At 38.5% G+C, this 17,516-nt stretch overlaps 1 protein-coding gene across 1 annotated transcript in view; it reads left to right on the forward strand.

The window, feature by feature from the left end:
* SLC49A4 (solute carrier family 49 member 4) overlaps positions 1-17,516 on the forward strand; it is a 107,945-nt gene that overhangs the window by 801 nt on the left and 89,628 nt on the right. The window contains exon 2 of the mRNA XM_081235542.1: positions 8,621-8,714. Coding sequence (XP_081091668.1) covers positions 8,621-8,714 — 94 coding nt within the window. The remainder of the gene's footprint in view (positions 1-8,620; positions 8,715-17,516) is intronic.

Raw genomic sequence — 17,516 nt, forward strand, 5'->3', positions numbered from 1 at the left:
CAAATGAGGGAAGGCTTTTTTGTAGATACTGTGTTTTCATCAAGGCCAATTATGCAACAGCAGGGATTAAGCGATCTCTAAATGTTCAAGTTTTTGCATATTTGGACATCAGAGCATCCCCGTGCACGTGCTATGTGTGTTTTTTACACCTGACAAAAATGACTGATGCTTTGACTTCAAAGGGATTTGGGGATTTTGAGGGTGAAAGGTCAGAAAATACACTGATGATGCTCAGATACAAGGAAGTAATGAGCTGGCTTTGCATAATAGATGACTCAAGCCCAGGGAAGAGCTGTTGGGGAACTCGGATCTGACGCTTTGGTTTCTGGAAAATGGTTCTGGAAAATGGTGCACAGCAGCTTTAAAGTGTGTGTATGTGACTAGGTGCAAGTGTCAGTTGAGATTTTTAACTCTCAGATGAAGCTTGCATATGAATGAAGACTCTCTTTTCACAGAGAATACTCTGGACAGACATCTCACTTTACCACTTGCCAGTATGATTCTGTGAGGAGAAAAAAAGGTCATAGGATTGAATGATTAGGCATTGAATTACACCACACAAGTATGGGTAAATGATTCATGATCAATGTGATGTAGCTGCTAAAAAGTGCAGGACAGTTTTGGGCACAGAAGTGTAGTATCTAAAACAAGAGAAATAGTTTGAAATGCTCTATTCTAGTGTTCAGTTCTGAGCGTTAATTTTTAGAAGGCCATGGGCAAACTGGAGAGCTTTAAAAGTTGTGTGACAAGAATGTAAAGGATGTAAAAATCTTAATGTGTCAGATGAAAGGAATTGGGTGTGCCAAGCTTCAAAAAGAAACTTGAGGCAGAATATAAATATGTGAAGACCAAGTAAATGAGGAATTAGGCTTAATGTGCATAGTTCTAGAAGGAAGAACTAAACTGAGTCAAGTTACAAAGGGCTGTAACTCAAAGGGATACAGGGAAGAACCTTCTAACAATGAAAGTGTCCAGCCCTGGAAGGTGTGGAACTTCCAGGTAGAGCAAGTACTTAGGCAGAGATATGTGCTAGATGCTGAGGAAGGGTTTCTTGTACTGAATGGAAGTTTTCTTTGTTTGGATTTGTTTGTTTTTAAACTAAATTTAGACTTTACTTGGATTTCACCAGTTTTTCCACTAGTGTCTTTTTTTTTTTTCCTGTTCCAAGATTCAGTCGAGGGTCCCAAATTGCATTTAGTTGTTATTTCTTGTTAATCTCCTTCAATCTGTGACAGTTCCTCTGTCATTCCTTACAAGGTTGGATAACTTAAGGGGAAATGCTATTTTACTGTTTCTTTTTATTAACTTTTTATCAGGAGCATTTTTCAATATTATTCCCTAAATTTAGCCAACCTTGTTTTTATGGTACAAAAATGTTAATTTTATCCTTTTTATTATAATTATATCTACTATCCATGGCCAGATAAATTAGGGACTACCTATTCTCTTTATAAAATAAGTTACTTTAGGAGTTCTTTCAGAGTTTCTGTGACTATATGGTGAATTCTATTTTATGTTTTCTGTTGGTTAGAGCAACAAAAAATAAATTTAAAATTCTCTCACTTAGGAAGTGGTTTCCTTTTCAGTAGGAGAAAGCCAGTTTCCTTCCATATGTTGGCTGTCCTGCTGCATATGTCCTGTTTGCATACATAAAAGTAAGTTCCTGGTATCCCTGGGTACTAAAGTATCTTTCTCCCTAGAGGATAGGTCTGGTCTTCCTGCTGCCATGGGTCCACCCAACTTAGTAGAAGACCAGTTATCTTTCTGAAATTGGTTTTGTACCCTCTCAGTCCTTTTCATTTTCCAGCAAGGAGATAAAAGGGGACTACCTAGTGAGATAATAGGAGACCAAAAGTGAGTGTGCCCTAGAAGCTTAGTGAAGAAAATTTCAACAAGGAGATAACACCTAAATTTGTGCCAAGCTCTAGGGAGATAGCCCTCATGGAGCCTACATTCTAGTGAGGAGATCCAGGCAAAAACAACAATAAAATTAAATAGTGTGTCAGATGGTGATAAATGTTTTAGAGAAAAATGAAGCAAGGCAAGGGAGAAAGGGGATGTGATTGGGTGATACTCTTTCTAGACTGTTAGGGAAGGACTTCCTGATAATGTGTGTTTGAGCAGAGACCTGAGGGAAAAAGGAAACCTACCTTGTCAATTCTGGACAGGACTGTTTTGGACAAAGACAAAGGTCTTAAACTTGTTTGGCATATTCGAGAAAGAGCAATGAGGCTTCTGTGGCTGAGTTGAGCCATAAGGGAAACCACAGTAGAAGGTGAGGCCAGAGAGGTGGTGAGAGGCTGAAATCATGCAGGGCCTCCTAGGTCACTGTAAGGATGCTGGCCTGAAGGAGTGAGGAGGGCTCACTCCACTGGAAGGTTTGAGCAGAAGTGTAAAATGATGACTCTGCTATTGTCTTGAGAACAAGAGCCAGAGCAGGGAGACCGGTTGGGAGGCTGTTGGAACAGCTCAGATGGGGCTGATGCTGACTTCCAACTGGGGTGATAGTAGTGAAGGATTTGAGTGTTGTTGATGGATAGGCAGAGGTGGAGTGTGAGAAAAGGGGAAGATTTAAGATGTTTCTCAACTGTTTTAGCATTAGTAATTGGGAGAACCAAGCTGCAGTTTACTGAGATGTAGAAGATTGTGGAAGGAGCATTTGGGGGTAGATGGCATGCAGATCAGGAATTTGAAATGCCTATTAGATGTAGGACAAGCTAAACTGTCAGTTTATTCCCTGAGCAATAAATTTGGGATTTGTCAACCTATAATGGTATTTAGAGTCTTGGAGCTGAGTGAGATCACCTGTGGAGAGGGATCTTGCTTCAGAAGAAGACTGAGCCCAGGGGCACTCCAACATTCAGAGCTTGGGAAGATAAGGAAGAACCAGCTAGTGAGGACTGAGAGTAGAGCCTTGGGTTTAGCAACATGGAAATCTTTGGTATCCTTTAAAAGAATGGTCTCACTGGAGTGGTGGGGGTGAGTTCACGAGTGTAGACATTATGTCAAACACACTGTAAAGGGCAGCAGAGAAATGAGGGAGTAACCAGGGGGAATCTGGCTACTGAGAAAGTATTTTTAAAGATAAGAGAGAAAGAAAAAAAAAAGAGAGAAAAAAAAGATAAGAGATACTAAAGCATATCTCTGGAATGCAGTATCCTAATGGATCCAATAGAAAGGGAGAAATTGACAATGCTGGAGGGAAGGGGAAGAACTGCTGTAGCCATGCCCTTGACTAAGCAAAATGGGATGCAGTCCTCCAGAGTACAAGTAGACAGGTTGGCCTTAGATAGAAGTGTCGACAGCTACTTCTTCAGTAGCAACAGAAGAAAAGGTAGAGTGTATAGACATGGATGCACATGGTGGGTGGTAGGAGCTTGTGGGAGTTATCTTTGTTTACAGTTCACAGAAAATAGAAAGCAAAATTACCACCTGACAGCGAGGATAGGAAAACAATTCTTGGAAGATTGAGGAGACACGATAAGTTGTAGTACTAGTTCCTAGGAAAGGAGAGAACACACAGACAAGAAAATTGTAGTGGGATTGTTGGGCAGCTCAGAGGGCCTCCTTTAAGTGACTGGGCATTAATTTCAAGTGAGACCAATCAGCATGGCCGTTTGTTTTCCTCCAGCCTGTTCTGTTGGGCAAGCACAGGCATGGGCAGAGTTGGCAGAGAGAGAGATCACCAGAGTTGCGGTTTGCCAGGTGTGTAGGACTAAGAAAGTGCAGGCCATGAGTAGAGGATTATGTAGAGAGTGATATAACAATGGATCACGGAATCTAAACTGGGTAAAGAAGAAAAGGAAACACCTGAGGTAGATGAGAAAAAGTAGTAGGCTCCAAAATTGGCAATGGATGAAGAATTTAGAGTACTAGAAGGAATGAGTGGAAGGAGAGGAGGTCATGGTTGAAGAATGGGACGCTTGAAATTGGGATTATGTCGTGGATGCAATTACGGTAAAGATAAGGTCAGAGTATAACAAAGAGAGTGGACAACCGAGGTAGGGTAGAGGGCATGATTGTGGAATAAGAAGTCAGGGGAATGAGAGAGCAGGATATTGAAAGGATCATATCTGGTATTGAAATCACCAGATTCATGAAAGAAGTAGCGTCCCCAGGAGTAATAACGAGCCAAAACAGTTTCAAGCCATGAGGGCGAATGACGTGGAGGCAAGTATGTGGTTGTCTGCAGACAACTGCAGCAGGGAGTGGTGAGTATGACAGTCAGATAGAATTGGATCAAAGGCTGTTCTGGCCATGATGGATTAACAGGAACTGGATTTATCCTTCCATCTTAAACAACTAAAAACAGAAAACAAAATCAAAGTATATGAAACAGTGGTTTTCAGACATTGGACAAAAGGTAGAGCAGGGTCAGTGATCCTTACAGTTACTTCACACAGAGATCTGTAGTTCAAACAGAGCCCCACAGTTTTCCCAAGTCGAGGAGACAGTTGAGAAGTCTTAAGAGGCCACCATAGCTAGAATTCTTAGGATAGAGTACCAGAGAGGAAAAGTGTTCACAGAGAGAGAGTTCTAGATCTGCAGGGAGTTCCTCTTGAGTTTTCAGCTGAGCACTGATTAGCAGTTACACATGAAGAAACTACTTAAGTCTGAGAAAAGGACTATGAAAAAGGAACAGGCAGAAAAATTCTCGAAGTTCACATAGGCTGGGAATTGTTCACATTCCCAATAGCCAGAATGGGAAAACCTCATAATACACAGGAGGTTTGGTTGAATACTCAGAAGGATGTTGCCTCGGCAGTAAAGACAAACAGAGCTCTAAACTAAAGGCTGCTCTGGTTCCACCTAATAAGGCTTAAAAGTACTGCTTGAACAGATTAAAAATAACTGTATCCCAGAATATTGTTCAAAAATATTTAAAGGAGTTGAAAAAAAAACTCCATTACCCAACAAAATTCAGAATTCCTGAAATCTAAATCAGAAATACCAAGCGTGCAAAGGAGGAAAATACAACACATAAAGAGGAGAAAAAGCAATCAGTAGAACAGACCAAGAAATGGCACAGATGATAGAATTAATAGACAGGGACATCAAAGCAGCTACTGTGAAAAATATACTGCATATATTCAAGAAGACAGAACAAAGCATGTTAAGGAGAGACATGGAAGACATAAAAAGTCCAACATTAAATTTCTGGAGATGAAGATGTAATCTGTGTCTGAGACCAAAAAAATACACTGGACAGGATTTAAGAGCAGATTAGACATTGTAGAAGAAAAGATTAGCAAACTTTAACATGTAGTAATAAATACTATCCAAAGTGGAACACAGGAAAGAAAACCAAAAAACCACAGGTATCAGGGAGCTGGACAGTTTTAAGTGGCCTAATACACATATTAGAGTCCCAGTTGAGAAGAGATTGGTAAAGGGAGAGGGCATGGATTGAGATAAAATGGGGAGGAAAAATTGAAGAAATAATGGCAGAAAAATTTCCACATTTGATGATATCCATAAACCCAGAAATCTAAGAAATTCAGGAATCCAGTTTGAGGAAACAGCATGAAGAAAAAAACCACACCAAGCAAATCTCAGCATGTATAACACTAAAACAAGGCACATCATAATCATAGTGCTTAAACCAGAGGAAGTCAAAGCATTGAGAGAAGCCTGGGAGCTTTAGGGGGGAGGGAGTAACAGTGATCTGGAAGGGGCTGGGGAAGCACTGCCCTCAGGGAAGAGGTTTCAGAGTAGTAAAAAGGTGAAGACAGTGAAGAGCTTGAAAATATAGGGATTCTACTGATCCGCTGATTCTGAGTGCTCCAGGAGTCACAGTGGAAAGATCTGGGAAGTTGAGGTGCTGGCAGAGATGAGGTTGGATTTGGGTATGCATGAAGTCCTGTTGGGACGTGGATGACCTGTGAATCTTGGGTCTCTTGTGACCAGTGTGAACAGGAAAAGCAGGCATGATGTGGTTAGTCCTCCTGGTGTCCAAGGCAGATCGGGGTGGCGAGGCCAGGCTGTAGCTGTTGGGGTAGGGACTGGTGGTCTTGCCAGGCACAAGCAGAGCTTCACTCCAGCTGGTGAAAGTGTGGGGCCTGGGCAGGGTGGTTTTACCAGATCAACCTCATTTCCGTGCATCTACTACACATGGTTTGTGTCGTGGGGTGTTTTTTTGCTTTTGGGTTTTTTTTTTTTTTGCCATCGTGTTTTTAGGCACCGATTGTGGAGACTCTCTTCCTGTACCCAGTAGGTTCCTGGCATAAGGAGTTATCTCATCCATTGGAAGGGGGCTTCCTGCAGAGTCTGGATGCCATATTTGAGTAGAATTTATTTTTATTTTCAATCATGTTTGGTTTTCTGAAATTATTCCTGCACCTTTCATCAGATGGTTTTTGCACTCACATCCTAGTACTGTAATCACTTGGGATCTATTTATATGAAGGTCCTAGATGTCTCATAAGCATATTTTCCTGGGGTCCTCATACCTCTCCTTCCCAAAGTCAGTTGTTATCTTTTTGATTACATGGAACTGCAGAGTCCTGCCTTGTCAAGATCCAAATGAGATCAAGGAAGCATTCTATTCAAAACTGAGCAGCAGCTGAGGTGGATTAAGTAATACTTGGCAACAATTAAAAGTAAGCAAGCCACAAGTTGTACCTGCAAGGTTGCTTTATAATAATCAGCTTTTCACAACTTCTTTATTCTTAAAAGTTTATATTAGCTGTTATATTGTCATATGTTTGATAAAAGTCATAATTGAGTAGAAAAGTGTGCTAGCTTTCAGCAGTTGTAATAGGAAACCTAGTTATTTGGACCGTAGGGCCATAAACAGTCCCACTGCCCACTTGGTGGCTGTTTACCTTAATTACAAACCAAATATTAGAAAAAAATAAACATCATGTAGAATGTAAGCCTTATAATCCCAAATCTATAAAATTTTATCTCATAGGGCACCCAGTATAACCTTATAAGAGCAACGTTTTGCAAGTTTAGGATATTTATGACCACGAATGTTCTTTTTATTAATTACACTCTATTTCCTGTGGCTATAATGTGGTTTTAAAATCTGTGTTCTGTTAGTAGACACAGTAAATGAGCAGTATGTATGCATTACTTGTTCCTCAGAAGCACAGTTTTCTACCAGATTACTTCTGCCAAATTATATTAATCATATTCAGATCATATAAAGCTCAGTTCATATCACAAATTACCCTCAGTGTAGCGTGTGTGTGCCTGATCTGAATCTCAAGTTTATTTTCCTTGCTGTGTTTAATCTGCATAATTATAGTTTTGTTGACTTCCAATTTCCTTCAAGCAGAGAAGCCCTTTGAAAACCAAACATTTAACCGTCTCCCCCTGCCAAAAAAAAGAAAGATCTGAAAAACAAAAAAGAGAAAATTTGCATTAAATAGTCTATTCACTGTGAAATGGTTTCAAGGAGGTGCTGAGTTTGGAAAAAATTGTAAGAAATGTTGCCACCTTTGCCACATACTCAGTGTAAGCCACCTCTGTGACTGCTACTAGCAGTAAGGCAGCATTGATTTAGTAATAGAAAAGTGTAGCATTCCAACAGTAGGAAGATGTAGTCCTGTTATATTATTCTGCCATAGATAGACTATTGTGTCTATTTTTGGTTACCTGAGTTTTTTTTCACATTCTATTTTTAATTTTTTAATTTTTTTAAACATCTTTATTGGAGTATAATTGCTTTACAATGGTGTGTTAGTTTCTGCTTTATAACAAAGTGAATCAGCTATACATATATATACATCCCCATATCCCCTCTCTCTTGCGTTCCCTCCCACCCTCCCTGTCCCACCCCGCTAGGTGGACACAAAGCACAGAGCTGATCTCCCTGTGCTATGTGGCTACTTCCCACTAGCTATCTATTTTACATGTGGTTACCTTGTTTTTATATTTTATACTCTCTTTTGCCCTGTTATCCATGTAACCGACCATTGGTGCACATTTTCAAAATAATTGATTGTATTTGGAATACAAAGGGAAAAGCTATCTGATCCGCATTATCTAAAACCCTAAACCATGCTTTTTTTTTAACAGCATCATTCTATAAGTTGAAACCCATCCAATAAATCAAGAAAAATTAAGAGACTATTATTGTATTAATAATCAGAGGGTTCTAATGGACCATCTCCTAAGACCCTATAACAAACTTGTTCTCATTATAAGATAAAAGAAGTAATTGGCCACTTCTCATTTTTTGAGAAAATTTAAAGCATTCTATCCTCTTAAAAAACTTTTTAGGGGCAGTTTAGAATTTTTTTATTAACAGGTTACATTTGAAAATTAGAAATTTTATATTTGAGATATAAAACTAAAATGCCTTGTCTTTTAAAATTATTTTCTATATTTTTTATTGTTATATCTGAACAAAGCATTCTAGCCATTCATTTTGAAAAACCGGAGCTAATTGAACTTTTTCCTCTATCCTCGATGTGATCATTCAAGTTTTCTATTAAAGTTAGAATCATTTCATTTTCAGCATGAGAGTTTTTTCCCCCCATAATGGGAATTATAGAGAAAAGCTGTATTAGAATATAATACCAGTATGACTGAGTAAAAAATCTTTGTTCTTAACATTGACTTACTTGAAAAGAAAATAGAAAATAATCCAGATATTTTTGTTTCCTTTTAGGTCTTCGGATAACTGTGCTTCTGACATCCTTCCTTATGGTTTTGGGAACTGGTCTAAGATGCATACCTATATCAGACTTAATGCTTAAAAGAAGGTAAATCATATAAATAACTTAAAATTTTGTCTCCACATTTTTCTCTTTTGTTATGAGTATATTATATATGTTTGGTTATAAGCTGTTAGTAAACAGTTCCATTATTAAGATCAGTAGAGGGTCATATTTATAGTAGCATTTTTTTTCTGACATGATTAATTTAGTGGGCATTTATTAGTTGGAAGACACTATACTAGTTGTTGTGTAAATAAATAGAGAACAAGTTAATCTTCATGCTATCTGGGAACTATAACCATGGGAAAATAATAGTATAACATAAGGAAGAATAATGTAGTTAATGCCATAGAAGATTTATAAAATTGCCCCAAGAGACTAAGGTAAGTTTTGGCTGAGGATCTCAAAAGGAAGGGCTCATGAAGAATTTGATAATTAAAGTAAGCATTGAAGGATAAGTAGAATTTTGATAACTATAGTTAGGGGAATGATATTCCAGGGTAGAGGAACAACAGAAACAAAGGCACAAAGGCAGGTAAGCACAGGCCTCTTCCAGGATGGGTAGGTAGCTTCATTTCTGTACAGCAGCATTTCTGTACCTGGGGTCCATGGATTTATTGTCAGCGGCTGCAGGGTATATGAAGATATAAAAATTTTTGTTTTCCTTTTGATTATAATATTAAAAGATTTTTTAACCAATAATGATCTGTAATTAAAAGACATTTTTATTAACCAGGATGTCAGTTTCCTAGTGTTTATCAAACTGGGATCCTTGGATTTGACCTTAAGAGCCATTGAGAAAATTTTTCCCCTTAAAAAGGAGCATAAATTACTCAAGTTTGGGAGACACTGGTGTACAGAATAAGACATAAGAATGGAACATAAAGAGATGAGTTTAGAAAAGGGTATCCTGAATGTGAAGGATATTGATGCCATCCTGTAGAACTGCAGTTTCTCACTGGACAGTTGGGAGCCACTTAGGTCCTTAATCTGAGCAGCAATAGGATCAGACATATATAAGGTAAACTATTGATTTGAAGTCTGTAGGATTGATTATAGAGGGTTGAGAGTGCCAGCAGGAGGCCTGGAAAGATGCAGTGAGAGCCCAAGCTGGAGTCATTGTTTTTTTTTATTTCTTTATTCATTTATTAGTTCATTTATTCGACAAAATTCACTGAGCTCCTCCTGTGTGCCAAGCTCTCTTCTGCACAGATGCGAGAGAGAACATGAGAGAAAGATATCAGAGGTGATATGATTGAGGTTGCACTCTGGAGACTCTGAAATTGTTGATTCCATTAACAGAGACATGGGGCACAGGAGGAGGAAGGAATGGATTTTAGGTATAAGATGTTGACTTTCATTTGGAACAGAATTTTTCACTTCAAAATAAAGGCTGTTCCTTTTCAAGCGGCTGGGCTCATGAGCCATGGCCGCTGAGCCTGCGTGTCCGGAGCCTGTGAGAGGTCCGCGTACCGGAAAAAAAAAAAAAAAAAAAACTTAAAAAAAAAAATAAATGCAGTTCCTTTTCAAATTTTCAAAATACGTTATCTTTCCAGAAAATTTAGAGTACATGTGTTTCATATTTTAAAAGGCAGATAGCAAAATCATTTGGGTTCCTGTGGAACATTGGTCTTCATCTCCTATCCTTCTGAGAGAGGTTTTAACAGATGAGTTTCATTGTGTTTGAGATGTTCTTAATTTTTCAAATATCCAGTTTTTTTTAAGCATCTACAGTCTTTAAGTACAGATTTCAGTGTAAGCTTAAATTCAACAATGCATTCTTTAAAAATGCCTACTGGTATTTTTGTTAGCTTTTCTTCTGTTTGGGCCATCCATTCTATTGCTTCTCTCTAATCTTATAACCCTTCATATCCTTTTCAGATATAAAATTATAGGAATAATAAAGAGTTGACTCTGTTGGTAGAGAAAATGGTATGAAAAATAGAGCTCATAAAGAAATGTAAACAAAGATAGGAAAGGAAAGAAAGAGAAATAAAATAAAGAGTTATGAGAGGGCTTCCCTGGTGGCGCAGTGGTTGGGGGTCCGCCTGCCAATGCAGGGGACGCGGGTTCGTGCCCCGGTCTGGGGGATCCCGCATGCCGCGGAGCGGCTGGACCCGTGAGCCATGGCCGCTGAGCCTGCGCGTCCAGAGCCTGTGCCCCGCAACGGGAGAGGCCACAGCAGTGAGAGACCCGCGTACCGCAAAAAAAAAAAAAAGTTACGAGAGATTGAACCTTTCATGAAAAGAAAGTAAAAGTTGAATTTTCCGTCTTTGTGCCTTCACCTGTAAGGAATGTTAGGATATTATCCCCTTGAAATGAGATTTCACTTTATGTCCATACATTATTTCTTTAGAGCAGTATTATTAACAATGCATATGCAGCTATTAAAATGAAAATGCTGCAATTAGAATGCGTATTTTGACTAGTAGGTTCAATAGATCACCACTTTTAAGCTTCAGTCTCCATCTGACACTGAAGAGGAAGGGATAGAGACCTTTAATATGCATTTGGCTAGCACTGAAACAAGTATTTAGCAATCTTTTTCTGTGCCCTGTTCCACTTGGAGCTTTTTGAGCTTCTGAACAGTGTCCCTGCACCCTTTACCTCCTGTATTTTATCTTCTATGAATCTTAAAGACATGAGAGTAGCAGCTTTCTGACAAGCCTTTTCCTCAATACAACTATTATTACCACCTTCCTAACGGTGGTCTACCTTTTCATAGTATCAATATTTCTTTCAACTGCAGAGTACCAATGAAAATTCAAGAAAAATTATTTTGCTACTTTTATTAACATCACAAATAAATAAAGAACTTAGAATAATGAACTATAAAGCATGTTTTCTATGATTGGGAAGCAAATCATACCAAAAAAATTACAGGTGGCATTGCTCTATCGCACCAGATGGCATTACTTTATAGTGTGAAATATGATATAGCATGCCCAGTAAACAATTTACAAACTTCTAGAAGGTGAACTTATAGTAGGTCATATCTGCTTTTAATCATAGGGTGTATCCAGTGATTCTCATAACATACTATCTTTCAATTCTGTGTAATTTTCATAAATATTAACAATAGATTACTAACATGTGTTAGATAGTTAAATAGTATGGTTCTAGTAAACACAGATTTTCTAGAAATACGCCCCATTGTGAAATGCTTTGTAGCTGGCAATATTACATTTAAAATGACCATACCAGAAAAGACTAATTCTTTAGTAAATGGTTTTATGATAGTTGCTCAGCTATCTGAAAAAAAAAATGAAGAGTCCTAAATCTCTGCCTTACCACTTAAGTAAATTCCAATTGGATCAAGCATTTAAATATAAAAAATGAACCATAGAAGTATTAGAAAATGAGACTCATTTTTAATAATCTTAAAATGGGGAAGACCTTCCAACTAAGACACAAATCCCAGAAGCCATAGAAAAGCTTAATACTTTTGACTACATAAAAATATAGAATATCTGCATGATTAAATACACTGTAAAACAAAGTCAAAAGGCAAGTTAAAAACTGTGAAATGTTTGCAACAATAAGACAAATGGATAATGTCCTTAGTTGAAAAGAACTCTGTCAAATCAATAAGAAAAATAGCAAGTCAGTAGGAAAATGGATAATAGATATGAGCAAGTCATTACAGAAATTGAAATACAAATCTTAAGATGCTCAACAACTTCATCATAATTAAAGAAATGAGGGCTTCCCTGGTGGCACAGTGGTTAAGAATCCGCCTGCCAATGCAGGGAACACGGGTTCGAGCCCTGGTCCAGGAAGATCCCCCATGCCGCCAAGCAACTAAGCCCATGCGCCACAACTACTGAGCCTGCGCTCTAGAGCCCGCAAGCTGCAACTACTGAAGCCCGCGCACCTAGAGCCAGTGCTCTGCAACAAGAGAAGCCACCACAGCGCCGCAACTAGAGAAAAGCCCGCGCACAGCAACGAAGACCCAACGCAGCCCATAATAAATAAATTAATTTTTTTAAAAGAAGAGGCAAACCATTTGAAAAAATAATTAAAGAAATGAAGATTAAAAGAGGGATTATATGTCTGCTTATTGGCAAAGATGAAAAAGTATGATAATGTACTGTGTTGCCCGGGGTATAGGGAAAAATAGGCATTGCTGATGTGCAACCAATTTGGGGCATCCTATTTAGAGGGCATTTTTGCAGTATTTATCAAATTCAAAATGCACATGTCCTTTAACCCAATACTTGTCATTCTAGAAAATTAGCCCACATATAAAGCTCTACCAGTTTGTAAGGAAAATCACATTTGTGTGGCTTTGCCTGTAATAGCAAAAGGCTGGGTGCAACCCAAATGTCTTCCACAAAGGACTAGTGATGGTGAAGTATATAGTGGAATAGTATGTAGCTGTGAAAAGGAGGTGAAAGTTCTGTAAGTGCTGATTTGGAAATATCTCCAAGATACATCATTGAGTTTTATAAAAGACAAAGTTTTTAATGTTATGTTTAATATATTCCTACTTAGAAAAAAGTGGGAGGGATGTATTTGGTAAGGACTGTTTCTGAAAGAAACCATTACCATTGGTTGTTTCTGAGGAGGAAGCCTGGGAACCTGGAAGTCTGGGGTGGAAAGGAGGTTTACTTTTTGTTTTATACTCTTTTCTCTGCTTGAGAATATTTTTACCATGTGAATATATCACCTTTTGGACTGAAAACACTAGTTAAGAGAAACTAAAATGAACACATCAGATCTTCAATAATGAGAATAAGAGAAGGAAAGGCAAGGAAGGGTTATATGTAAATTTCCCCAGTATAGAAATATAAACCCTTTGATATAAAAATGAACAATTGGTAGATTTAAGAACAAAGACTTGAGCTTCCCTGGTGGCTCAGTGGTTGAGAGTCTGCCTGCCAATGCAGGGGACACGGGTTCGTGCCCCAGTCCGGGAGGATCCCACATGCCGCAGAGCGGCTGAGCCCGTGAGCCATGGCTGCTGATCCTGCGTGTCCGGAGCCTGTGCTCGCAACGGGAGAGGCCACAGCAGTGAGAGGCCCGCGTACCACAAAAACAAACAAACAAACAAACAAAAAAACCCCAAGAACAAAGACTGTTCTCTGTAAAACACATAGGATTCTGATCAGTGTGTTCTAAAAGTATGGTCCACAGATAAGCTGCTTATTAAAAATACAGATCCCTGGGCCCCACCCCAGTCCTACTCTTTTAGTCTTAACAAGCTCCTTTAGTTAATTTTATACTCATTTTAAGTTTGACAACCTGACTGCCCTAGGTACGTAGCATCCTCACTTTAAATAGTAACTGCATTGTGCCTGCCCATCCTACAGTATAATCACATAATATTTTTAATGTCTTATTTTAAAGCAGATTAAGATTTATCTTCTATGTAATAGTTTTATTTGCAATTTGACTCTTAAAACTCCAGAGGTCAGATTTCATGAATATATTTCTCCATGATGGTCAGATGGGATTCAGCTAAGAAAGATTGGTAGGAGATTAACTCCTCATAATAAGCATTTAACAGGGGAAAAAGCCAATAGAAGATATGTAAAGTGATCTTTAGATTTTTGGAAGATACTTTTTTTCCCCTTTGATTGTCTTTGGAATGTGATTATTTCTGAGACATTTCTTCTAAGGACCTATAATATCATATATGAATTTTTAAATTTACTTTTTTTGTTGTTAAATATAGTATACATATAGAAGAGTACATAAAACATTTATGTACAGTTTAGTGAAATAATCATGAAAAAGACAGCTGTGTACCCATCCCCAGGTTAGAAATCCAGAAATCCCCTGAGACCCCCTCCCTGATTTATAACCCTGTCTCTCCTTACTGTACATAATCATAATCACAAATGTTGATAGGATTTTCAGAGTAAACTGAGTTGAAAGTTATGGAGAATATATTCAAAATCTGTTGCAAATGTCTGTTTATTCCTTTCTTCTGAATAAAGATTTGCCACAGGTTTTTTTTCCTATTAATACGGAAAGGCACAAACAAGTAAAAGATTATTTTATCTGCCACAGAATGATTATAGGAACAAAATAGGCCAGAAGTAGACATTGGTAATAATTTAACATATAATAATAAACACATAAATCAGTAGGGTTACTAAATAAAGCATATTTTATTAAATAGATTTATCTATTATGTGTTTGGGCAAATTGGTTACGTATTAGAAAAAGAAATGTGGATACTTAACCATACAGCGTGCATTAAAATATATTCCTGATGGATTGATTAGCTTCATATTTAAAATGAAACGGTGTAAGGGAAAATTAATCTTATCCCTAAAGAGATTGCTTTTCCAAGTATAAAAACAGTGAAAGAAATCATAAGGGAAGGATTTGTAGATTTGACTACATAAACATTTGAACCCTCATGCTTCCAAAAAAAATTATAAAATTAAAATATAAACTAGGAAAAATATGTGTTGCAAATATGATATCTAACGTATAAAATAATATAAAAATATAAGCACTTTTGAAAAGAGAATGGGAAAATGAACATAATAGACATTCTTAACAAATGTTAAGTTTGCAGATTTCAGATTTCATTATTTAAATTCATAACTCGGCAGTCAACACTTATTGACAGTCTGTGTATTTGTAAAGCATAGGCTAAGCTGTGTAAAGAGATAAAAAATACACAAGCTCAATAAATAGAAGTTTATTTTCCTACCAAGAAACAGTCTAAAAGATAGTGGGCTGCTCCAGGCATGTAGGCAGCTCTGTTCCAGGGACCCAAGTTCCTTTTCTGTTGTTCTGACATCCCCTGGGGTGATATCCTTGTCCAAGTGGTCAAAGCTGGCTCATCATCAGTGCTTTCATTCTAGCCCACAGGAAGGGGAAATAGGACATCCAGGGCAAGTGACTACCTCTTTAGGTGAAGACTAGGAAGCTGTATGTATCAATTCTACTCACATCCCATTGGTACAGACTTAGTACATGGCCACACGTATCTACAAGAGGAGCTGAAAACGTAGCTCAGCAGCCATGTCCCTGGTTAAAATGCAAGGATGCTTAAAAAAAAAAAAGATATAGCTATCACAGCATAAACAGAAATAATGGTACAATGCACTAAATTAAGCAGTACTCCTCTGGGTAGGAAATCTCAGCTAGAAACAAGTACTTCCTGTTAGGAAGATTGTGGAAGTCTCATTTTTGCCATGGAATGTCATATTTGATTTCTTTTTGTAGAAGTGGGAGGATTTGTTCTCTGTCCCAGGTAACAAAGTTGGTTTGAAAATAAATTTAAGAAATGACAACAAAAAATGCATGGATGCTATAACAAAAGAAAGGGAGAATGGATGTAAGGAGACAGTAGTCGCTGCTATCAAATGTCTCCATGTATCCATGTACCCCCTCTTCCCACGCAAAGAACATATTCATCTTCCCTCAAAGGAGAAGACCCACAGTCCTGTCCAGTTATTGCATCCAACTCAAAATCCAGAGTCTCTGGCTTCTATCAGGTCTTTGTGGTTCTCTGGGAGTAACCCCTTTGATTGTTCTTTGTGATTTTGGCTTTGTCCTTGGGAAGGCTCTTTTTTGGTCCATTCTTCTTAGTGAATACACCTGAAGTTGGAGGCTATGTCATTCTTAGGGGCTACACAGCTGTTGTGTTTCACTTTCTGCCTGATACTGATTTGGGGACCTCAGGATTACTTTAGGAATCAAGCAATCTTAAAGCTTCATAGAACCGTTTTGTAGTGTCTTTGGTGATACACTTCCCTCAAATATTTAGTAGGCCTCTCTATATACATCCAGTGGGTTCATGTAAATGTAACCACATCCAAAGATTTTTACTTATGGCTGTGTTTCTTACACCTGCTGAATCTCCTTTCCTTTACTCCTTCTGTGCTCAGCTCATCCCTTTTCCCTCAATTTCGTGGTGGCTACCGGGATGCCATCTGAAAAAAGGCCTGGGTAGGAAAATAACACCTTTAATTTGATCTTTGCTTCTAGACAGGCTCTGAAGGATGTTATTTCCTGCCATTTTAGGATACAGAAGCAACCTGAGGCTTCAAATTCCTGGATTCTCATTAAATTTGCATAGTAGGCCTCGGGCAGAGAGAAACCCTCTTAGCAGAGCTCTTGTCCCTTCCATCTGTGCTTGCAAACCAGAGCTACAACTTGCCTGGCTCCATCTCTCTTGTAGTGCCATCCTAAAAGCAGCAAGGGACAGGAAACAGAGTAGTGTTCTGATTTTTTTCCAGCCAGTTCCAGGTAATCACAAGCAGTGGTTTTGCTGCATCTCACAAGTCACCTGCCTTTTCAGCCTGCAGCCTAACCACTAAGTCAGTGCCAAATATGTTATGCCTTTCTGAATGCAGAATCCTAATTCTGGAGCTAATTTCTCAATCAGGGAACAGTTAAGCTGTTATAGTGAGGAGTCTCAAAATATAATGGATGAAACAATATAGTATTTCTTTCTTATGTGATAGTCCAGAGTTGGCAGGTGGGCCAGGGCCTAGGCAGTTCTGTTCTACAAAGGAACCTAAGTTCCCTCTATCTTGTTGCTTCCCTAGGGAGATGCCTTGGCAGGACAGTCCAGAGTGGATTTATCTACACTGTAGTCACATTTCATCCCACAGGAAGAGGGAGAGGGAGACCAGGAAGAGCATTTTATCCTCAAGGAGGTGACCTTGAAATCCTCCCACTCTCATCATATTGACTCAGACTTGGTAACAAGGCCCCACCTCACTGCAGGGGGAGCTTGGAAATGCAGACTGTAGTTCACCCCAGCACGGACTTAGGGTGCTCTGTAATTAAAAGGAAAATAAAGAGAATGGACACTGGGGGATAGTTTATTGTCTCTACCACAGGCAAACTGGCTATTTAGGAGGAAAAGATCAGTTT

The sequence above is a fragment of the Mesoplodon bidens genome (genome assembly GCF_964165515.1).
Source record: "Mesoplodon bidens genome assembly, chromosome: 5".
NCBI classification, from domain to species: Eukaryota; Metazoa; Chordata; class Mammalia; order Artiodactyla; family Ziphiidae; genus Mesoplodon; species Mesoplodon bidens.